This window comes from Manis javanica, chromosome 7, assembly GCF_040802235.1.
Source record: "Manis javanica isolate MJ-LG chromosome 7, MJ_LKY, whole genome shotgun sequence".
NCBI classification, from domain to species: Eukaryota; Metazoa; Chordata; class Mammalia; order Pholidota; family Manidae; genus Manis; species Manis javanica.
In genome coordinates, this window is record NC_133162.1 from 39,055,256 (window position 1) to 39,078,690 (window position 23,435).

The 23,435-nt window shown below is 48.9% G+C and overlaps 1 protein-coding gene across 39 annotated transcripts in view; it reads left to right on the plus strand.

The window, feature by feature from the left end:
- Positions 1–23,435, plus strand: part of KCNMA1 (potassium calcium-activated channel subfamily M alpha 1) — a 696,669-nt gene that overhangs the window by 202,890 nt on the left and 470,344 nt on the right. For all 39 annotated transcript variants that reach the window (XR_012133155.1, XM_073240780.1, XM_073240755.1 and 36 more), the window contains exon 2: positions 17,748–17,909. Coding sequence is in view for 38 of the 39 variants with exons in the window: in XM_073240780.1 (XP_073096881.1) it covers positions 17,748–17,909 (162 nt within the window). In the remaining variant the exon portion in view is untranslated. The remainder of the gene's footprint in view (positions 1–17,747; positions 17,910–23,435) is intronic.

The following is a 23,435-nucleotide window of genomic DNA, read 5'->3' on the forward strand; positions in this document are numbered from 1 at the left end:
CCCCAGATTGGCTACATCAACATCAGCTGAACTTTCAAGAAATGTACTTAGGCCCCACCACAGACCTACTGAATCAGAAATTCTGGGGTGGGGCCCAGCAATCTCTGTTTTAACAAGTCTCTAATAAGGCAGGAGATTCTGATGCTTATAGATAGGATCCTTGTCTTTCCAATCCTTGCCAACCCAGGGCTGGCTACTTGCAGGGAGCTGGCGTGAACTTGAAAACCTTCAGATGTTTTATAGGTGGGCCAACATCATGTTTTCTGCCACAGAACCATCCTTCTAAGTTTGAGAACCCTTCTTCTGAGTCTTACCCTTTGTCCTCACTACAGTACTTTCTAACGGGGTTGCCAGGAGCTGCTGCTAGATGTTTGAGGCTGAAGTGGAAAGTTCTTTGGTTAAATGAGTTTGGGAAATTTTGTGTTGGTCTAAGTCAAACAAATTCCTTGATTAGTTCTGAGCTTTTGATATGCTTTATGCACTCGCTGAACTTTCAAAGTTTCCAGGAAGCGAAACAGTAGCATTTCCAAATTTCCTTGATAAAAGGACTGTCCTTTGTGGAGTATCCCTTTGGAGTGGCATTCTGCAGAGTACATACTGGGAAATGCTGCTCACATCCGCGTATCGTGGCATTCAACTAGTTTTTATGAATCACCTTCTAAGAAACAGGCCCCATGCAGGGGGATTGCATCAGTGAGCAAGACATAGTTTCTCTCTCCGTGGAACTTAAAGTTTCATGCAGGAGCTGGGAGGCGACAAGCCAGGGACCATGTCTGGCCTGCCATCTGTTTTTGTATGGCCTGTGAGCTAAAAATGGTTTTCACATTTTTTAAATAGTTGAAAACAATTTTTAAATGAAGGACATTTTATTTATTTTAAATATGAAAATGATAGAAGATTCAAATGTCAGTGTCCATAAATAAAATTTTATTGGAACGCAACCACTCTCATTTGTTGACATATTGTCTATGGCCACTTTTGCTACAATGACAGAGTTGAGTAGTTGCCATAGAGACCATACAGCATGTGCCCCACAGAGCCTAAGATGTGTACTACCTGATTCTTTACAGGACAGTTTGTCAACCCCTGGCCCAGCAGCACAGAGAGGCTCTGAACAAGGGTTTGTGATGCTTTGAGTGTTATGGGGGAAGTGCAAGGGACACATAATTACAGGGCTTGCCTCACTAATGGTGGTGGTGGAGGTGGACGGAGCATTAGGGAAGGCTTTCTGGAGAAGGATCTTAAGGATGAGTAGACAGTCTGGAGTGTGACTGAGTGGAGAAGGTTCTTACAAGTACACACAAATCTATGAGTCAGAAAGGAAGACCACTCATTGGAGGAATGGGAGCAAGTCCAACTTAGCCAGGGCATAAGGAATGTGAGGCCATGGGTGGTTCCGCATGTGGTCAGATGCCAGGCAAAGGCCACACATACAAGAGCATCTCTGAGGGCCATGCTGAGGATTTTGAACTTCAACCTAAGAGCAATGTGGAATCATTGAAGAGTTTAAGCACAGGAACCATAGGAGCGATTTAAGTTGGGAGGTCTTCTGGCTTCAGTGTAGAGAGGATGGAGGGGTGCCTGGAGCAAGAGTGGATACCATGCACAGAATTATGGAGTGCAGCAGTGAATCCGGGAGAGAAGGCGGGGATGGAGAGAAGTGAGTGGAGTTGGCATGTCAGGGCTCTCTGTGATGCTCACTCCCTGCTGCCAAGCCCTGTGTGTGTCCCGACAATCTAAAGAACCTTGTTTCCTAGGTGCTGGGCCCACATGCTCTTGGCCCCTGACTTATTAATGAACATGGATTACTTGTTTCACACCTACTACATACCCATTAGGCGTAGTGCTAGATGCAGATGAGGGAATACATACACACATACATATATTCTATAGTTATAAGAATTAATAAGAATATATATATTCTGTAAGATATATTCAATAATTAATTAGTTATGATACAAGAATTAATAAGACCAAGTTTCTGATCACCAGTTTCTTAGCTAGGGGGAGGCTGGGTATACCCACAGTGCTCAGATGTAGTGAGGCTTGGTGCCCAGAGGAGCAGGTAACACTCTGAGGGGACAGAGTAAATTGAGCAAACACCACAGGGAGATGTTAATTCTAATTAAGAGATCTGGAGAGGCTTCATGGTAGAGGTGGCTTGAAGATTGTGTAGGATTTGGAAAAGCGGGGGAGAGCTCTTAATCCAACCTTGGAAAAATGGGGGACTTGTGACAGTGTGAAGTGTGTGTAGGGGAGCAGTGTGGCTGGAATGAGTGACAAGTGGAGGCTCATGGAGGGCAGCAAAGACGTGTTCCTTTGGCTCCCAGTCTGCTTTGGAAACTTGACCCAGATTCCTGATTGCTTAATGTTCTTGCCATCTTAACCCAGTCAGGGCTGACATCATGACTAACTCTCGGGAGTGGATCGGCAAAGCAGTGGGAGGCTCATTCTTTCTCTGATGGCCAGGGCCTTATTTTATTACCTCCCAAGGCAGGTACAAACCATAAAACACATCCTCCTCCCCATGACCTTGTTTATAGGCACAACCCTGAACCCCAGCCAATAGCAAAGTGTTGTATCAACAAGTCCCCTTGGGGTTTCTAGTCCATTCAACCTATGACTGTGACTAATTGCCTTTGACCTCTGCTTTAACTTTCTCCTTCCAGCTGGTGCCAGCCTCCTGACTGTACCCTGAGACCAGTGACTTTCAATGAAATTTTTTCTGATTCTTGTTCCAGGACTGTGACACAGGGTTGTTTGCAGTCTGAATCTTCTGTCCGGTGCCAGAGATACTTGATAAATGTAGCTGATGGTGATAGGTCCCTTAAGAACAGTTTGACTGATTTAATTTTAAAAGTCCTTTTAAAAATAATGAAATAAAAATATGCATAAGAGTATATACATGAAAGTCCAAAAAAGTGACTGATCATGAGAAGGTCTGTGTAACCACCAAATGGGTCAAGAAATAGAATATTGCCAGTAAGCACAGAAGCTTCTCCCTGTGTCCCTTCTCCTTGGCTGGCTTCTCACCTTTGATGTATCCATGCTAAGAAATCTTTGAACAACTATCTCTGTGTAGATTCTGGCGACAAAATCAGCCACAGAAGGAGAGGAGAAACAGAGATGTAGGATTAAGGCAGCAATGTGATCTTTCTTCCAGAACTGCCTGTACCAAGGAGGTCCCATCTCCATGAATTCTAGGGGCCAGACTGACAGTTGTCATGGAAACATGGGGCCTGCAGGATGCCTGCTCAGGTGATCACCACAGTGCTCAGGCAGGGGCCCCTGTCCCTCAGGGCTCTTTTCTCATTGTAGTTGTTAGATCCTTATAATACGAAGATTCTGAGATTTAAAAGAAGCTTGCTCTCTTATGTTACCGTCATCCTGTGCCCATCGGTGCGGCTCCCCTCAGTGTGGTGGATGGAGTTGTAAGGGAGGAATACCATGCTTCTAATTTTGTCCAGGGGGAACTGAGGGTCTGCAGGTGAGAGTGTGGTAGAACTAACTGCAGTCCAGTAATAATTCATTAGGAAAGCTGACATTCAGGTTACAGACATTTTTACACAATTTCTAAAAGTTGTCTTGGGCACCCCTCTAGTTAGATTCTGTATTTGTAGAAGGAGGCTAGTCTAAACAGGCATGAGGAGAAATATAGTGTCCTTTTGAAGAGAAGCCCGAGAGGCTTTACCATCTCTTGCAAGAGAAAGGTTTGTACCCTTTGAGATTTCAGTTGTTGAATTATTTCCCCCAGTAGCTCTTCAATATTTATACTGCATGCACTACAACTAGATTTCCAAAATCAGAAAATTGGGGGGAAGAGAGGGATGCTGTAGGGAGGGAGGCCTCTGTGTCTGCAAGTGTGTGGGCAAGACCTTTTGGCTTCCTATTAGCTTGCTTTCTGTATCTGACATCAGCTCTGAGCAGGACCTGCCGCTTTGTCAGCGTACCCTCCTGACCGAGGTCTGGGGTGTGGGCCCCCCTGGGGTAGCAAGCCGACACGTCCAGACACTCAGTGTGCTCTGTCTGGGTGGAAAACCTCATCTGGAGCCAGACTGAATCACACTAGTTTCTAAGACATTCTTCAACCATGTTAGGCAAAAGAGTCCCCTGCTGCCAAGCTGGGATAGAAGGAAACCTGATATAATTTTGGAAAAACTGTCTTCAAGAAGGAAAGTTCTCACAGCTGCGAAGCCTCTCCCGACATTGGAGTTGGAGGGGTCCCAGGCCACAGGGAGGAGGTTGAGGGGTCCAGAGGTGCCAAGCAGAGATGAGGCTTTGCAGTGCTGGGGTCTTGCCATTCCTAGCTCCCCTCGGGGATCTACAAGGTGAAAGAGAGGTAGTTGCCTGAACCTGATAGAAATAGAGGTCCCCTTTCTCTCCTCTGGCTGCTGAATTATTGTTATTCTTTCACATTAACAGCCAGTCTGGACTCTTGTATTTGGCTGCTGCGTTGGAAACCTAGATCCAACCGAGGGTTGTGGGAACCCAAGACTGTAGGAAGCTGGGGTTTTAGAGCCCAGCCAGGTCCCCAGAGGGGGATGTAGAATGAGGAAGCCAGGCCACTCTGTGGAGCCCCTAAGGTCAGAGCCTGGGCCCCCACACTGGGTGGCACTTAGCAGTGCTGGTCCTGAGTGTATCTGTGTGCCTGGTGACCTGGCCGTCTTTCTGCTCCCTGAGGTCTCTGACTTGCTAGGCCTTGGTTTCCTGACTGGGAGTCCTGCTGCCCACTGGGAAAGGCAGTGGGATGGCCTACTAGTAATAGCTCTTTTGAGCCGACTCCAGCAAATGGAAGAGGCACAAAAATGTTGAGCTGGTGAGGTCTATAGGAGCATTCTGGATTAGGCCCTAAATCACGGTGGAAATTTTCCTGGAACGGGACAAATCCTTTTGTAAACAAGAACATTCATCTTTTTTTTGACTGACATGACTGGTGAGGCATGTGCCTCTCAGAAGCCCCATGACATCTGATCTTGTTTGGGATTTGGGATTTCTATTTGGAAATGTAGGTGCACCGAGGGACAGCAGTTTGGGAGCCAGTGCTTGGTTCAGGCTTCAAGTCACGGAAACTGGCTCGGTTTAGCCCAGGAGAGGTCTTGCTTTCACAGTACCTACTGAGCAGAGTTTTGATTTATTTAGTCAGTACGTATTTATTAATCACTTGCTGTATGCCACACACTCTGGGTATAAAAAAATGGACCTTGACTTCAAGGAGCTTTCAGGCTAATTGGGACAATGACTTGCATGGATAGAAAGACACCTGAGGCTGCCAGCCAGTGCCTGTGCAGTGCTGAGTGAGAAGAACTGACTGTGGGCACTGGAGTTGCTAGAGTTGAGACAAGAGAGGGCTGCGGGGGTGGTCGCCAGGGAGAGGACCTCACTGGACCCCTGGGATTTTATCAAGAAAACTGAAGATGGCTAGAAAGCAAGGTAAATGGCATGCTGGGAGTGGGGACAGCTAGCACCAAGGTGCGGAGGTAAGGAGGGCAAGGTCCTGGAAGAGAAGTCTGGGGGGAGGACAGGCTCAGGGGGCAGCAGGGAGGGCAGCAGGCAGGTCTGAAGATCAGGCCTGAAGAACTTCGAATTCTGTGCTGTGGGCAATGGGGACTGGAGAGGATTTTGAGATTCCAGAAAATATGAGCAGAGTGAAAACAAAGAACCAAACAAAAGCCAGAATCTGTTCCGTGATTCTTCCACCATGCCAGTAAGTCCCCGCTATGTGGTAGGCACTGTTCCAGGCTGAGGATGTGGAGTGGACAGATCTGGCCAAGCCCCTGCCTCCTGGACCTTACACTCTAGCGGGCATTGACGGAGAACAAGCATACCCAGGTATCATGTTAGGTCGCGGGAGGTGTTATGAGGAAATGTACAGTGAGCTAAGGGGATGGAAGTGATGGGTTTCATTTGGGGCGTTGGGCTGTTACTTAGATTGTTCACAAGGTATCACCTTTTTGCTGTGTATTGCTTCTGTCTTTCTATTGTCTCAGTATTGACTTGGGGGGGCAATATTCAGCTACAAGCATTTCATTCTCCTGGTAGTCTGCTGCTAAGTTCTTTCTCTCCACTTGCCCCGAGGGATGGGTCGGGGCAGTGACAACAGTGTGCTGTTTCCAGGGAGACTGTTTAGGTTCTGTGCTCCTTCTGCTGTAGTGGTAGTGAGGGCATCAGAACTGGCAGTGAGGCTGGGAACTCAGGGTGCTTGGTGTGGCCTCAGCCTGGACACTGAGGCCTGCCTTCTCTCCTACTCTCTGGGCTGGTGCTAACCGAGCTGTTGGACCCCTGAGGACCTTGTCTTTATCCCCTGAGCCCTCCCATTCCTGGTCCCCAACTGGCGTGACAGACACACCCTGGGCTCCATGTAGAGGTGCCCGGGCTATGAGCATGGCCTCTCTGGGCTTTAACTTCCCATCAATAGAATGAGGACTAGGTGAGTAGTTCCTAGACTTTCCACGGAAAACTTAACTAAGCCTTAAGAAACAGAACATCAGAGGGTTGCCAGATTTTCATTTTGACAAGCAAGGACATAAAAAAGAAACTGTCAGGTGCCACTGTCATTTCATTAAAGGGCATATTGATAACCCAACAAAGCAGTGATGACATAACGTCAAGGAGAAGGACAGTTCTTCCCCGGGGAGGGGTGCTGGCTGTCTTTCAGGGCACACACGCTGCACTGCACGGCTGCTTTTCCTTTTCACGCTCCTCTTGGAGCTGTGCTGCTCTGTGGCGCCGCATGCAGAGGGCCTGTGAGCCAACCTCCCAGGATCCTTTGCTGTGGAGCACGGGACCCCACAGGGGCCACATCCTCTTCCTGATCCACAGGTGGTGATGGGCTCCCTTCCTTCTGCATCTCTCCCCTCTTGACACTTCACTGTCTCTTCCCAGTAAATCCTCTCCATAAGTGGGGACATTCCAAATTGCCCTGGGCTGCTTTTCAGGAGGTGGGAGAAGATGGGAGAGAGGGAGAGCCTGTGACTTCATAGATCTGGTCTCTCAAACATGTAAACTCATCTTTGGGTAACTTTCAGTTGTCTCCCAACCGTGTTCCCATCCTTGTTTTGATTTGATTTGCCTTTTTCTTCAATAACTTGAGTCATAAAAGTTACCTTGGCTGTGCTATGGAGATTTCTGCTTCCTTTCATGAAAATGAGGGTTTGGATATCCTGTGGGTCTTAGTTACTCATATCTAGTCTGTCTCAACTAGAAACCAAATTTGGCCTCCATGCCGGTGAAGTGGACAGAGATGAGGTTTGCTGTCTGGAACATGGGTTCACATCCTGAGCAGCTCTTTATTAGTTGTGGGACCTTGGGCAGGTCATTGTCTAAGGTCATAGAAGTGCATATTTGGCACTTAGCTAATAATAATTTCTATTTACTGAGCCCTCACCAGCTACTTTGCATTCACCATCAAGACTGATCCCCACAGATACTCTCTGAGGAAGGTATTTGTAAATGTGTTTTTCCAGTGAAGAAACTGAGGTTTGTTCCAGGTTTCATGGTTGGTAAGAGGGGCAGCCGGGAGCCAGACTTGGGCCTCCAGACAACCATGCCTGGACTTCCTGCATCCTCATGCTGCACAGTCTCTTGTGTGGACAAGCTGTGTTTCTTTATTCATGGAAGACCCCCACCCTTCCGTGACCCTCAGATGCTCCTTTCTGAAGGGAGGGAATCAGACTGAACAGGTTCTTAGGCCCCTTGCAGCTCTGACCTCTATAGCTCTGTGACCCTGAAATTCATTTCATTTAAAAAAATCTTTTGAAAGGACTTGTGTGCTCTCCTTCAAACAAGAAGTCATGCTAGATTGCCTTCCCATAAAATGCAAGATTCTTCCCACAAAGAAAAGTGGTTTGTATTGAGCTCGTGGGCCTCACTGGGGTTTGCATGGCCAATGTGATAACCAGAGACCTTACAGAGAGCCTCAGCGACTCTGCTGCTCAACTTTAAAATGGGGATAATAGTGCCCAACTTGTAATATTGTTAACAGGGTTGACTAAAATAACACAAGGCATTTAGAAAATTTCATCCATTATTAATCCTTGTGTACTCTCACCCTGCCTCATGTGTGCGTGGCGTAATTACCTCAACTGGAAAACAGGTGTGATTTTTGTCTTCTGACTGGGCCCCTGTGATGGCTTGTCTGGGTGGTTCTTGAGCCCCTCTCTCAGGCAGGCCTGCAGACTGGCAGCTCAGCTACCATGTCCTTACAGGTGAGTGGGCTGACTTGGGACAGTCCAGGTTACTCTGGCTGAGGGATCAGAGGTGAGGGCTCTGAATCCAAGTCTCTCTGAGGCCCACATAGTGAACTATGGGCCATCACTCATGTGTTCTCATTTTATTAAGGCAGCTGAAGAAGAAGATCTTTAATTTGTAAATGTGGTATATTGGCTGTGACGTATGCATTAGTCCTGAAAGTGTGGGGTTAACTTACTTATTTTCAGCAGCCATGTTGAGAACACATCTCTCCATGGGACATTAAGTCTAATGGATCATTCTATTTCCAGATTGGAACCCCCCTTCCCCTAGGCTGTTTCTCCAACTCCCTATCCATATACCTGGCTGATCATAACCAGATTTAGAAGTCTATATTACAAAATTCTGTTATTTAGGAGCCATAGGGCATATGATGATTGTTACAGTAATAGTAATAAACAACATTTTATAAGGAGCTCTCATCTCTTCTTTGTATGTTTTGCCCATCCTGAGGCAGCAGGGATTAGAAGAAAAACATGGCCTATAGTCTCAGAATAGACTAGACTTAAATTTCAGTATTGCCACTTATGAGATGAGTGATCTTGGAAATTACCCATCCTCTCTGTGCCTCATAACATTCCTACCTTGCAGGCTTGTTGTGAGGATTAAATAAGATGGTGAAAAACAGCCAAGTAAAGAACATGGTCTGTAGATGCAAGAATTTCCTGAGGGCCAGCTGAGCCCCTCAGTCCCCGGGGGGACTGGCGAGCAGCTGAGAGCAGGGCCCTGAGAGGAGCCAGAAAGGACCTCTGGCCTCCCCCAGCATTTCGTACTTGCTGGGACGCATGCAAGTGAGGGACTTGCAATCCAGACCTCGAGGTTGGGTGGTGTCAGAACTAGCAGAACCTTGGGGAGCATTTACACAGTCCCTTTGAATCTGAGACAAGGAACCCGAGGCAAAAGGGTGGTAAGCGACTTATTAAAGGTCACCTGGCCTTTTTATGCTGTCACCCTTTTCTCCCACAAAGATCTGTGAAGAGCAGTTATTCACACACAGCACGGGGGTGCTCCTAGGAGTGAGAATCTGGGCAGTGTACCTGGGAAGCGACAGCTAAAAATGCCTGTGATGATGAAGTACCTTATCACCAGCAGAGACACCCACTAAACACAATGGTTTGCTGACATCCCAGAGCACTTGTCTTTGCCTGAGCTTCTTTTGCAGCTCATGTGGTCTGAATCTATGGACCTTGTTCCCCTTCCCTTCCCTGGAGGTATAGCCTGTGGTTAGCAAACTCAGTAGCTGCTGGGTGGGTTCATCTCTTTGAGCGTGTGGGGTCTTGGGGGTTGGAGAGGGGGCTGCAAGGTTCAGGGGAGGCTCTGACCTGCCAGGAGAGGATAGTGGGCAGAAACCAGTTGTGCTGGCTCCAGGTAGAGCCTGGGTCCTCTGCTGCCCTGTCTCCCCCACCCCTGGGTGTGAGGCTGACCACCTGCTCCCTCCTCTCCCTTCCTAGAAACTCATACCAGGAAAATCCCAGCTCGTGGTGCCCACACTATGCTTTATTTGCTGTAGCTGCTTTAGGTAATCGGCCTATGCCTAATACAGAGTATTACCGGTCCCTGGGAGAACCCCACAGCTAGGCCACCCTCCCAGGGTGTGAAAGAGGCTGCTGGTGGGATTCTTCTTGGCCTGTTTGAAAGAAGTGGTGGTGGCTGGGCATTGCATAGCAGCATAGGCCTAGTGAAGACCTGAGGCAGAACTCCTAGGACAGTGGCCTGCATGGACATACTGGAAGCCCCATGGGTTTATAGGTATTGAAGTTCAGGCATTTCTGGGTCTTAGGCCAAACTTGGTACCAGGTCTTAGCACCACAGAACGTCATATTCACTGCCATGAAAAACAACCATCAAGAATGCAGCCTTCCTACCTTTTAGCCCAGAGCTCTTCACCCTGCCACCATCCTAATAGCAGGAAGAGGTGCCTGCCTTGTGGTCAGCTGAGGGCAGCTGTATTCAGGGCTGCCTGGTCACTTTTGATGGATGAATGGGGCAGGGAGAAGCAGGGAGAAGCAGGGAGCTGCTGCTGGGCATGGGGTGAGTGCAGTGGGGTGGGGGTTGGTGGTGGTGGGCGGTTCCAGGCAGATTAAAGGAATAATTCAGAAGTAGAATCCGGCAATGTAGTCTTTGGGGGAAACAGCTTTCTGATGTTGGCCAGGGAAATCTGGGGACAGAGTGGGACTGTGAGACAAGGAGAGACAGACAGTGGTTTCCTGGTCCTTCCTTTCCCCGCAGCTTTCTGGAAGTTGGGTGCTCAGGAAATGTCCCATGGTACCAAAGCCCTGGGCAGAGGGTCCAGGCATGGGACTTCCGGGAACAGGAGGTGCTTCGAGAGCTCCCCACTCTGGCCCCAGAGGAATTAGGAGAGGCAGTTCCCCACCTCCCTCCCCCTCAACTCCTAGGCATTTCAGCCTGCAGGACTCCCCAGGACTGCCTTTCAAGGCCCTCTGAGGATGCAACCAGCACCGAGGGAAGCCCCGTCTTCCTTGGTGGCTTCTGCATAGGGAACCTTGATGCTTAGCAGAAGGACTTTACAGCCTGTCAGCTCAGCCACATTCATTTACAACTCGCATTGCTCTGTGAAGGATAATTTATAGTTCCAAGCTGGTTCTTGGCTGAGAAAGGAGCCGTGTTCCTCTATCCTTGATTTAACTGCCCTCCCAAGGCACAGGGACCTTGAAGAAGGGTCTCTGAGGTACACACAGTACCTGGAAGTAGGGCAAATTGAATGCTCATAATGATAATAAGCCTTTCATGGGCACTTTGCAACAGCCTATAATCTTTGTTTACACATTGTCCCATTTGCTCCTCAAGTTGTCCTTGGGAAGATGTTAGGACAGGTCTGTCCCTTTTAGGTGTCAGACAGCTGAGTTTAAATTCTTGCTGTGTCTTCTTGGACCAGCTACTTAGTCTCTCATCTGCAAATGAGTGCCCTTGTGCCTACTTCATAGAGCTTCTGTGATGACGCTCAAAAAAGGAAGCCAGTGTTACCATCATTACTACTAACTATTCATATAATCTGTTCTACATATTGTGCATGCCAAGACCTGACTTCCCCTTTGCTGCAGCCCCCTTCCCTCCCTTCCCCAAGAGGTATCAAGTACTTACTCTGAGCTCATAATGTTTCATTGTTGAAGATACAGCCGTGAACAAAAGAGAGGAAAATTCTTTCCCTCATAGAGCTTACAGATAATAAAAGATGATTGAAGTTTGCGGCTACCAGATGTGGTGGTATAAATACTCTGAGGAAGAAAAAATCCTGGATGGGGGTGTTCAGGATGGGGTGGCTGTCATTTCAATGGGGGTGGGGGCAGTGGGCAGGGAGGCAGTCACTAATAAGGCAATAAAGACCTGAGGAAGGCGAGGGAGCAGCATGGGCTATCGCCGGCAGGGTGGGGGGTGCAATCAGCTGCGAGATCGAGGTGGGCCTGGGACATTCTGGCAGCACGAAGGAGGCCGATGTGGCTGGAGTGAGTGAGTGAGTGGGCGAGAGATGTAGGATGGTGGCAGGAATGGGACAGATGGGGTGGGTCAGACTGTGTGAACACTGTGACGTATCCTCTGAGTGGGATGGGAAGCCAGAGAGGGTGTTGAGATGGTAGTGACATTACTGATTTATTCTTTTAAGAGTAGTTTTGCTCCCAAATGATCACTGCTGCTCCAGATCTGGAATGAGGAGCTGGTGTCCAAGGAACTGAGATGTAATTAAAGCTGAAGCAGACCTGGAGCTTCTGGGGGAGCTGCAGCAGGGAGCAGCGAGAGGACTCCGTGATCCTCCCAGTGCCTGGCCCCCCGCCCTGATACAGGGTTGTCTTAGCACCGGGCTCAGCCTGACAGCTGTCCAGGTGATGATTCCTAGGGTGGGTAAGTGAGGCCAGCTAGAAGAGGGCAGGTACAGTGCGGCTCACAGGGAGGGTGTGGCCAGCATGGCAGGCCACCTGACAGGGCATGGCAGTGTCAACATCCTGTTGTGGCACAGGGAGATAACGGGCCTCCCCTGCAAGGTGCAGCTGGGTGGGGATCTGAGAGCTGAGCCACATGCTCTGTGAGGCCTGGCTTTGGGGCCCAGGATCCCTTTCCCCAGAGCACTGCTTCTTGCTCAGAACCAGAGGACAAAATGCCACTGCCATCCACCCTTCATAAGGCAGGTGGTACTTTCAGCAAGTGCTGTGGTCCACCTTACCAGATTGCAAGGCAGTGCTCTTGCTGTTTACAGAAGAGCTTTCGTGAGATGAAATGACTGGTCCAGGGCCATCCAGAAAAGCCAGGCTTGGACTTGGGCAGGCTTTTCCTGTCTTAGAGCTCTTCCTATCACACCACAAATCCAAAGTTCCCAGTGTACTGGGTATAGTTCAGGAAGGATGAAAGGCAGAGAGCCTGGACCCTGAGGATTGGGGGCACGGGGCCCTGGGATTAGAATGGGCTTCCTGTCCAGACCTGGGCCAGGGCTGCTCCCAATACTGGGGAAAGCCGGGTCCTTTGAAGACAAGAAAGGTTGCAACCTGCCATGGCCTCACATCCAGACTTCAGGCCAAGTGGGGACTTCTGCCAGTCCCAGGAGCACCAGGGCTCTGGGGTGCAGGCCATGCAGCAGAAGGAACTGCTGGGTAGTTACTGACCCCTTGGGCTAGATTTGGAGAGACAATCCATCTCACTGGGAAGGCAACAAGATGTCAGAGAAGCAGAGCCCTATGGGGATTTATGTCTTGGCTTGGTGGTTACCTGACTGGGTCGGGGGGCATTGGGCCCGTGGCCTCTCCCCAGACCCTTGGTGTTCTCATCTGTCAGTGAGGAGTGTCAGCATCCACAGGGATTGCTGAGGTTCCTTCCCAGGCTTTGGCCTTTGATTCCTGTGATTCAGGGGAAATGCCCAGACTCCCAACAGATGTGTGCTTTGAGTAGAAGCACCAGGTGACTATGGTCCAGTCAGGCCCTTGGCCACAGTTGATGAAGGAGGGGCAAGGCTCTCCGTGGCTATGTCAGCAGGAGGTCACTGAGAGGAACACTAAAAGAAATGGGGAGAAGGCAGAAAAGGGGTGCAGCCATGTGCTTGGGGCCAGCCCCATGAGAGGCTGCCTGTGTGCCTGGACAGTCGGAGGGGACTGCCAGTCATTCTGCTCTCCAGTGTCCCCCAGGCTCCTCTACCTGCACCCTGGCCCTGCAGCCCTCCCCACCTTCTAGTCTGAGCACTGAGATTAGATTGTATCCTGTATTGTCCCCAGGAGGCAGTGGTGGCTTGTTTTATCTCAGACCGTGGTAGGCAGCGAGGGCAGGGCTGGAGGGAAGAGTGGCCTCCAAAGCTGGACTGAGCTGCCTCAGACAAGGTAGCCACGTACAGCCAGACCTTCACATTGCATGACACACCCCAAAGTGTCCATTTCTCCATTTCTTTGGTGGCCTGTGCAAGGCTAAGGTAGCTGGAGCCTGCAGCTAGCAGGGTTTCTGCCTGTCTGTCTTTCTCTCACACTCTGTCTGTTTTTCTCTATCACACACACTCTGTCTGTCTTTCTCTCCCACTTCCCTGGAGGATGAGCAGGGATCAGTACCAAGTCTCTCCTGACACCAGGGGGGAGCCTGTCTGAGCCACTCGGGAGTCCTCCCCGTGGAGTGGCCACATCCTACTCTGCAGTGGGAAGTGGGAGGGTTGGGGATGGATGGATGCCCACTTTGCCATTCAGATGAAGTGCTACAGCTGCCCGAAGTGGTTTTCTTTGGGGCCCAGGAGAGAGAACAGTGTGCAGGGGCCCAGGAGGCAGCCTCTCTCTGGTCCCTGGTCAGTGTCCTCATCTCGAATGTGAGATCGATCTGATGGAGTTCAGAGGATCTAGGAGGTCATTGGTCCAGGGTTCGCTGGGAAGCCCTGGCCTGTATATGCACGTGGCTCCTGCTGGAACCCTTCCAGAAGGTGTAGGTTTCTACCCCCCAGGGCCCAGTGCCTAGTTGAAAAGTTATAACTGTTAGAACTTACACTCATTCATCCTCTGTTCTGTATATTTATTGAGGTTTCACTCTAGGCCAGGGTCCCTCCCAGGGCCACCAGTCCATGAAGTGAGGCCACTTGAACTGAATATCCTTGGAGGCAACAAGTCCCGTCAATGGTGTTCTGTCTTGGCATCTCTAACTGCCAAGCCTCCTGCCAAGCGCTGCACATCACTTACATCGTGTAAACTTCTCTACCACTGTAATGGGGTTGGCATGCTTGTCCCTATTTTACACAGAAGACACCGGGTCTCATGAGTAAGTGGCAGCTTTTACATGGCTCAGCTTAGAAGAGGCAGAGCTGACCGAAGCCCAGGTGGGCTCTGTGTCCAGCCTGAGCTCTCAAGCTCTGTGCCTTCTCCTGAGAAATACCTGCCCTCAGTTGCCCCTTCTGTAAAACAAGGGTTTCACATGTCTGTTGGATTTATTTTAAGCTTTAAGAGAGATGGTGCATAGAAAGCACTTAGTCTTTAGTTGCTGGCACTAAGTTCTAGATAAATAGTGGCCAATCACTATGTAACAGCTCTGCTCCTTACCTCTCTTTCCCGCCGTGTGTCCCCAGCAAGACCATAACCTCTCTGGGCCTGCACCCCCTTTTCTACAGAGGATGGGTTTAGATCTGTTCCTGGTGAGAGATGCTTTGGCCAGAGCGAGGTCAGAGGTGGACAGGGGCTTTCCCTCCAGGCCCTGATCGCTAACCTGGCCCCTGGCATCAGACTTTGTAGAGCTCCCAACTCCTCCCTCTCCCTACCACTCCTCCGGTCCTGCCTCCCACACATGGTAATTAAGCCCACAACATCCAGTGTAAGCAAATAATAACAAGGGCATTATCTCCCTTCAGTCTGTGTTTTTCCTTGCCTATCATAAAGTAATTAAAATAATGAATGCCTTGTAAAACAGTAGTTAAGAGGGCTGGTAAGAGGGCGTGATCTGCCATATACCTCATCTGCTCTGAATTATTGATGCACTGAAACTACTGGGACTAAGAGGACTCCCTGCCGCCCAGCACTTTTCATGCCAGTTCCCTCCTTCGTGGTCTGCCATGTGGCTGTGGAGCCTGCATCCCAGGGCTGGATCCCCAGAAGCAGAGAGCTCGCCCTCCAGGCATCAGGCTGTGGCCATAGACCAGCTCCTGGGAGACATTGAGAGCCTTCTTCCTACCCCAACTTCCTCTCTGTCCAACCCACTTTCTCTAGTTCTGAAAGAAGGAGGTGGTTCTGTCCCTGAGTGAAGGGAGAGGCTGGGAAAGAGCTGGGGTTAAGCTCCATGTCCCAAGTCAGATCAGGGTAAGGATGACCAAGCTGTGCCAGGATGATTAGGAGCAGCAGTTCTCCAGGTGGGGTTTCCAGATGAGCAGCCTCCCTATAACTTGGGAAAGTGACAGAAATGCAGGTTCTGGGGTGGTGTGGCATCCAGCACTCCGTGTTTTAACAAGCGCTCTAGATGGTTTTGATGCCCTCTTGAGTTTGAGAACCACTGTGGCACAAGGAGAAGCAGGAGGTGGTGGGACTAATTAATTGGCTGTATCATGTGCCATTGGGCAGTTTAATCCCACCCATGTCTATAGGGCCTGCAATATCGTCCCCATATTACACAGGCGTCCTGCAGGGCAGGAGAGCTGAATCTCCACCTTCAGTGACTAAGGCTGCCCCTGGATTAGGGCCTCCATCTCTTCTAGGATACCCTTCTGTGCTGTTTCCACATGGCTGAGACCCAGGATCCTAACAGGCCATGGAGACCCACCTCAGGTGGCTTGGGAAGCAGGCTCCACAGATGTCAGTCAGCAGACAGCTCCTGATATGCCCACCCTACAGCTCCCCCCACCACCCCAGGCCTCCTCTTGGACTGTTCTAGCTCCGTGGGGCCAGTACACTTGGAAATAACATGAGCGCCCAGTGTTGCAGTGCTCCTTCTCTCCTCCCAGCTTCCCAGAATCAGGGGAGGCCGGAAGGGAAGAATCAGGTGGCAGGAGCAGCTTCCTGCCTGCCTGCAAGTCCCCAAGGGGTGACTCATCCGGTGCCTCCCAGCCCTGCTTTCCTCTCTGTGCTGCACCCCCACTCACTGCAGACAGAGATTCCCCCCTTACTCCAGTTCACAATGATCCCTGGTGTCTGTTTGGTTTGTTAATTAATTCTAGGCTTTTAAATGATGAACATAATTTGTTGGCACCTTTTTATACATATATCTGCAAAAATAATCTCAGTGGGTATTTGAGTAGCGGGCCCAGTTACATTTAAATTTTAGATAACACGTTTTTACTATGTTCCATGCAATATTTGAGGTATGTGCTAAAAATCAATGTGTTGGTTGCCTGAAATTCAAATTTCTCTGGGTGTCCTGTATTTTGTTTTGCAATGCTAAGCTCAGGCTCTGTAGTCAGTAAGGGCCAATACTCAGAACTCTTTCTATGCATACGTTCATCGTTCATGTTTTTTGAGCCAACTATATGCCAGGCACTCAAGGTATACAAGTTAGGGGAAGTGGACTGTAAATGAAATAAGTAAGTCAGTTGCAGAGTATCTTAGAGGTTTGAAGTGCTGTGAGAAAAGTAAAGCAGAAAGGTGATGCTTTTGGAAGGTAGAGTTGGGACTTTTTAAAGGTAGCCAGAGAAGATGTCATTGGAAGGGTGATATCTGAGAAAAGACTTGATGGAGGTGAGGGAGTATGCCATGGCCCTCTGTGGGAGGAGTGTGTTTCAGGCAGAGGACACATTGTGTGCAAAAGTGTACAATTTTAGGGCCCCACTGGGGCTCAGTTATCTGGCAAGGTCAGCCTCATTTCCTCAGGTACACTGTTAGCCACAAAGGGGGAATTTGTTGTCTCTGTAACTAAAAGGGTCTCGTGTAGATTTCAGGCACAGTTAGACTCAGGTGTTCAAATGAGGGCATCAGCATTCTGTTATTTCTCCTAGTTTCCTCTGTGGTGGCTGCATCCTCAGGGAAGAATTTTCTCTCCTACTCTTTCCAGCAAAAGTCCCAAGCTTGAGTTGTATTGTGTTGGCCTGGATCACAATCATCCCTGGACTGGTCACTAGTGCCAGAGGGATGGAATGGTCCTATTGACCAGTCTCCGTTCCCAGCATGGACCATCAGTTACTTTTGAACCACACAGACTAAGATGAGGAGACAGTATTTCCAAAGAAAAGAGAAGCTGCTTCTGTGAGAAGGGTTCAAAGAGTGGGCAGGTGGAGACCACAGTGTGCTGATCTCACCTCCTTCAGAGCCACTCCATGATCCTAGATAGGATGCTAGCCTTCCTGAGTTTTGCGGGGTTTTTTCTTTAAAATGGGAAGAGAAGCGTTCATTCTTTCTTTCAAAAAGACATTTTAAGAGGAAATAAAATACTCTTTTTAAAAAAGACTTCTAAAAAAAGCTATCAAGGCCATAATCCTTCTCTCTGACCCCTGAGCTTTCAAGCCATTTCTCACCGCTGCCGGGATGCTTGTGGCTTTGATTATTTTGGATAGGTTGTGTTTTTTAAAATCTAGTTGGTCCCTATGTCTCAACCCTTGTTCTCTCTGTTGTCAGGAGGCCCAGAAGATCAACAATGGCTCGAGCCAGGCGGATGGCACTCTCAAGCCAGTGGATGAAAAAGAGGAGGCGGTGGCAGCCGAGGTCGGCTGGATGACCTCCGTGAAAGACTGGGCGGGGGTGATGATATCTGCCCAGACATTGACTGGCAGAGTCCTGGTGAGTCTCCAACTCCCTCCTCACACGAGGAAGTCTGCTATCTGGTCCATGATCCCTCTGTTTATAGGGACGTGATATTTTACTGTATCTTCTCCGGGCCACTGGTTATTGAAAGTTGGGGGTGAATGGCAAGTGCTTGTGTGTGGTCATGGAGGAGAGGCTGGGTTCTTTGGGCACATCTGAGTTAGTGGTTTGTGGGGGTGGGTTGCCGAGTCGGCCAGTGGGAGGGGCAGAGAGGGTCCACTGGGGAGGATGTGGAGCATTTTCTCTGCTGGCAGGATAGGTACACACATGCATGCATTCACATGCACACACACGCCTTGATAATCTCGGAGAAAAGAGAGGCAAAGAAACATGTGCTTAGAATTTGCAGAGGGCCCAGAATGCCAAGATCCAGGGAGTTCTCAGTATGAGTGTTTTGTGTGTGTCTTTATTGGCCTTTTGGAGATCGGGCTGTTGTCCTCTGGCTGCCGAGCCGAGAGAACCCCTTTTGAGGGAAGCTTCCTGATCTGCCCTGATCTGGATCCTGCCCATGGTGGAAATCCTCAGTCATACTCATTGTCAGTCATACCCACCTGAGACTGCCTGGTTGCATGCTTGGAGCACTGCTTATGTGACCTTATTTCTGCTGAGTCCTCACCCCGTCGGTAGCCAGAGTTCATCGTACTCCTTCTCTGGGCATTTACTGCATTCTCTCTGATATGCTCATGTGGAACCTGGTTTTTCTGACTGGCCTCATGAACTCTTGGTTTTGCAAGGATTGTGAGTGCGACAAGCCTAGAGCGACCAACCCTCCCTGTTTGCCAGGAACTGAGGGGTACTTGGGACATAAGTATTTCATTGCAGAGACTGGGAAAGTCCTGGGAACACAGGCATGAGTTGGTCGCCCCAGCCAGGCCTTGATCCTGCCATAGGTGGGCTCCTTCTCTGGGCTAGCCCTGTCTACTGGCTTTCTGGGTCTGCTCTGGGTCGGGAATTTCCCTGAGAAGGATGTAGTGTTCCAAATGATTTCTTATGATTCTGGAAGCTGTTTTACATGGGCTGCCCTTTCAGGGCGTGAAGCTGGAGCTTGGTAAAGAGTCATTTGGCTCATAGATAGAATGAATGGGGATGTCCTGATGGCTGGGAGGGCCAAAGCTCAGGCAGGGTTCAGGAAAATAGAGGTCATCACCCTCAAAGTGTTTCATGGCAAAGACTCCCCAAGGTGACTGCAGGTGTAGGGAGGTGGTGAAAAATTTCACCCATCGGAATCCTTCTTGGGGAGAACTTCATGCTATGTTTGGGATGAGTATTTCACAAACTACTTGAGGAAGGAGTAAGACACTGAATGTCATGTTCAAGTCACAAGGGTAGTGGCCAGACAACCTTCAAGGAGGACGCAACCTTCGGTTCTGTTAACTGATTGAGGGACCCATTGGTTGCTGAGCCTTCTGATGAGCCTGGATATGAAGCAATGGCTGATGTCCATTGGTGGCAAATAGGAAGGAGAGAAATTTAAAGTTGTGATGTTGGAAGGGAGGAGAGAGAAGCTACAGTGGCTGGTTGCTGCATGGAGGAAGACAGAGAGGGGACGGTCCAGGTTGGTGGTACCCAGGAGAGACTAGGCGACTCCATGTTTCACAAGGAAGTGGAGGTGGCTCACTGTGGGCTGTGCTTTGTGTCCGCCATCATTGTCCACCCTCCAGGGTCTCCAGTACGGTCTCCATTTCTCACCTGTGGTTGTCCATGAGTAGATTCTTTGTGGGAAACTTCAGGAGGTTGAATTTTGGGTCTGGGCATTCACATGGGAAGAAATGGAGGCAGTGCATTCCATACATACGGTAGCGAAGGCAGTTCGGCTGCTGCTTCCATGGGGCCACTGTGGACCATTCTGATCATCTTCATCAGCATCAGCCAAGAGTTGCCAAGCAGCAACTCTGGGCCAGGTGCTTCTCAGCCCTGTGGTAAAAAGGAATGATACTAATTCCATTGCAACATGGATGGAAGTTATCGAAGGGATGTCTGGAGGAGAAATGCTGTGAGTACAAGCTTGTGCGTATGTCAGGAGGGAGGCTGAGAAGGGGGAAGTAGAGGAATCAGAAAACCTTCATAGGACTTCACAGGGAAAAAAGCCTTTGAGCTGAAACTTCCATTTCAAGGGGAAGTAAGCACATGCGTGATGACACAGAAGATATCAAAAATAAAAACATGCTTGAGCTTGAAAACAAGAAAGGGACCACTTCATGGTCAGAAGCTGAGAAGCTTTAGAAGCTGAGAAGAATACCTAATAGAACAGAAAGCATCTGAGTCGAGTTCTGAAATGGGAGCTAGAATCTTGAAAGTCAAAGGAGAGGAAGTCATTCCAGAGTAAGGGGGCAGCAGGGGCAGAGGAAAGGCCTGGCACACGGGGAATGCGGCCCAGGTGGCCAACACAAAGGTACCTGAGGGGAAGTAAGACCGGAAGGTGGGTGGAGACAGCTCGTCAGGTTTTCAGATGCCAAGTTTAAGCATTTGCACTGATTTTTTTAGGAAAAGGAGATTTTGAAGGAGAGGGTATTATGATTGGTGGTTGTGCAGAGAGAAACACAAGTGGACAAGTGGAGACCAACTTGGTAAGGCAGGAGCTCGGAGGTGCTGGGAGAGTTAGGATAGTGAGCCCCTGGCAGCTGTGACAAGACACTAGCATATTACTGGGGTGGACCTGGTGGGCTCAATCCAGCGGCAGGGGCAGGTAGGTGGATGTGGGTGACATGTGCAAGCAGAACTCACAGGCTAAGTGCACCCAGCAGGCACTTAGATGCTGCTATAACATAACCTATACTAACTAGAACATTATCGAGAGCCAGGCACCGTCCTAGGAATACACACTATGATCTGGTTGAAGGGTGAGGACTTGTATCCATTCTGTATCTCCCATTTTGCTGTTGTGTTGTAGGGGTTCATCACAGGAAGCCAGCAAGTTAGTCTTACCAATGAATTCATCTCAGTTTTACTTTTACAGGAACAGCAGCAACTTGCCCAAGAATCTGCGGCAAGGTGACAGAACCAGCCTAGTTAGTATCTGTAGGCCTCTGGACTTCCCATCCAATGCTTTTTCTGCATCATTACTTTCCAGTAGAAGATAATGCCTCTTCTTTTCTAAGCCCCTGCCAGCTGTCACTTTGGCTGTGACATTTGGACCTTACTGTCTCTGAGCCTATTAGGTCCTGAGGCTGCTTCGCCTACTTCTTTGACATTTGCACGGACAAGCACGGTCTGCCTGGGGCCTCCTTTCCTGGAACTGCCCATGATGCCAGTTGCTCTCTGCATGTCTCATTGGAGAAAATCCTGCCCAGGCTGCTCTGGTGCATGCAGGGAGGAGCAGGTCCTGCTGTGCAGAGAGCAGAATCTCAGAGCTCCAAAGGATACCTTTAGAACAGGCTGCTCCTTTAGGAGAAGGCAGGTACTTGCCCTGAGCAAGGAATAGATTTCACGCTGAAGTCTCATTGCACCAGAGAAAGCAGTTCTGCTTGCTTGGACCCCAGAGCTGTGTTTGTCTTGTGCTGTCCAAATGTTTATCCTTGTAACAGTGGGACCAAAGCAAGACAAGACGTCCAGCTGTTCAGTTTCCCTTTTCAATTTTTAATTTGTTTTCCTTGACACCCAGCTCAGGAGCTTGGCCTCCACACCTGGGCCCCCTTTTTCACCTATCTCATCGTCACAGGTGAGTCTCAAAGCTGGGGCATTGTGGGTAAAGTCCAGGTGGGGATGGATTCTCCAAGACAACCTCAGCGTACCTGGAGACTCCCCTGTTGTCCAGGGTCTCTCAGATGAGTACATCATCCTGTCAGTCAGTATTTCTCAGCTGCCCCAGGCACTATTCTAGGCACTGGGCAAAAAGCAGAGAGCAACAGAGATCTAGGGTAATACTTACTTGTATTAATAAACTAGATACAAAGTTGTAGAGCCCAATGTAAAAAATGATCAACAGTAGGCACGATTCACCTGTGCTTTTTATATATAGTCAAACCTAGAGCTTCATCACAAAGTGATAAAAATTTCTTCCTCAGGTCTCAGAATAGCCTGTCTTTGCCATGATACTCACCTTGGCACTTAGGTTTAGCTTCACAGAAACAGCAAGACTGGACAGTCTTCTGTTAGAGCGCAAGGCCAGCAGACATCAAAGTAAATACTAGGCTGTCAAGCATTTCTGTTCTCTTTATCGTTTTCCAAATTTGGGAATATACTGGGAGAATTGGTGATAAATTCCACTTTGGGATTTGAGTCGGCCCACACTGAGGGGCATTTCAGTGTAGCAGCAAATGTCATCAAGGTATCTCCCAGCCCTTTGGGTATTGTTGGGGACCTGTTTCTCTGCCTCTTGTGTTATCTGCTTTATGTACAGACGCTGGGGATAAATAGTAATTTGTGCTAGGGATTGCTGTGGTCCTCCTGGTGGACCTTCAGGGGACACTCTAAATTGGGAAAGGGACTGTGACCCCCTTTGTGTAGTGGCTAGTTGGAGCCAAGCTCTTGGCCTACTGAAAATACACAGAGTCTCAGGGTTTGCATTCTGTGTATTCACATTCTCTGGCTTCCTCTGCACATGTCTTATTTCCCTTTGCCCTGAGTTCCTTACTTTTCTTTTGTACTTTACATGTATGTGGTTATGTGCTCCATACACTTTTGTGAGCCAGATTAAATCTTTCTAAGGATAAGGCATATAAATAAAGAGGACAGGAAACACACAGAGTAGGCTTTTTTGTCCTTTGGTTGTACTTTATTGAATTATAAGAGAAAATCAATATTAGAGATAGTCTAGTTCAGGGTTGGCAAGTTTTTTTGTATGTGGCCAGATTAGTAAATATTTTAGGCTTTGCAGAAGATAGGGCCTCTGCCACAACAACTACAAGTTTGAAAGCAGCCACAGGTAGTACATGGGTGTGACTGTGTTCCAGTAAAACTTTACAAAAACAGGTGGCAGCCCAGACTTGTTTCACGGACTATAATTTTCTGACACTTGGTCTGTTCGACTCATTTTATAAATAAAGAAATTGAAAGACAGACATTGAAAGAAATTCCATCGGAAGGAATTTCCTAAGGTTACAGCACACATACATACTCACACCATCTCCGTTAGCATCTTGTTTCTGAATGTTCATATGCGTTTCCACATTGATTTCAGAATGACTGTCTCCTGAGGAAAACTGTGTTGTGGCCCAGCACGGCCTCACTTCAGGGTGTAGGCAGGGTCTGTACTGCCTGGGCTATACCTCAGCTCCTTTACAGAGTCAGTGTTTTATGCTTCTCTGCAAAAGCTGGTCTTGCCAATACAGCTATCAGCTCCTTGAGCAAAGATAGAGCCCTTAGAATTTTTCTTTTTGTTTATTCCCTCCATATTCCCATGATTCTACATTTGAATATTACTCCAGGAGCATACACATCTAATCCAAGAATGGAAAACATATGCTACTTGCTTTACCGTCTGAGGGATGATTTGTCTAAGTAAGGAGAAAGTGAAATGCCAGCCTTTCCCTTTGTCTTCCTAAATATACTCCACATGTGGCA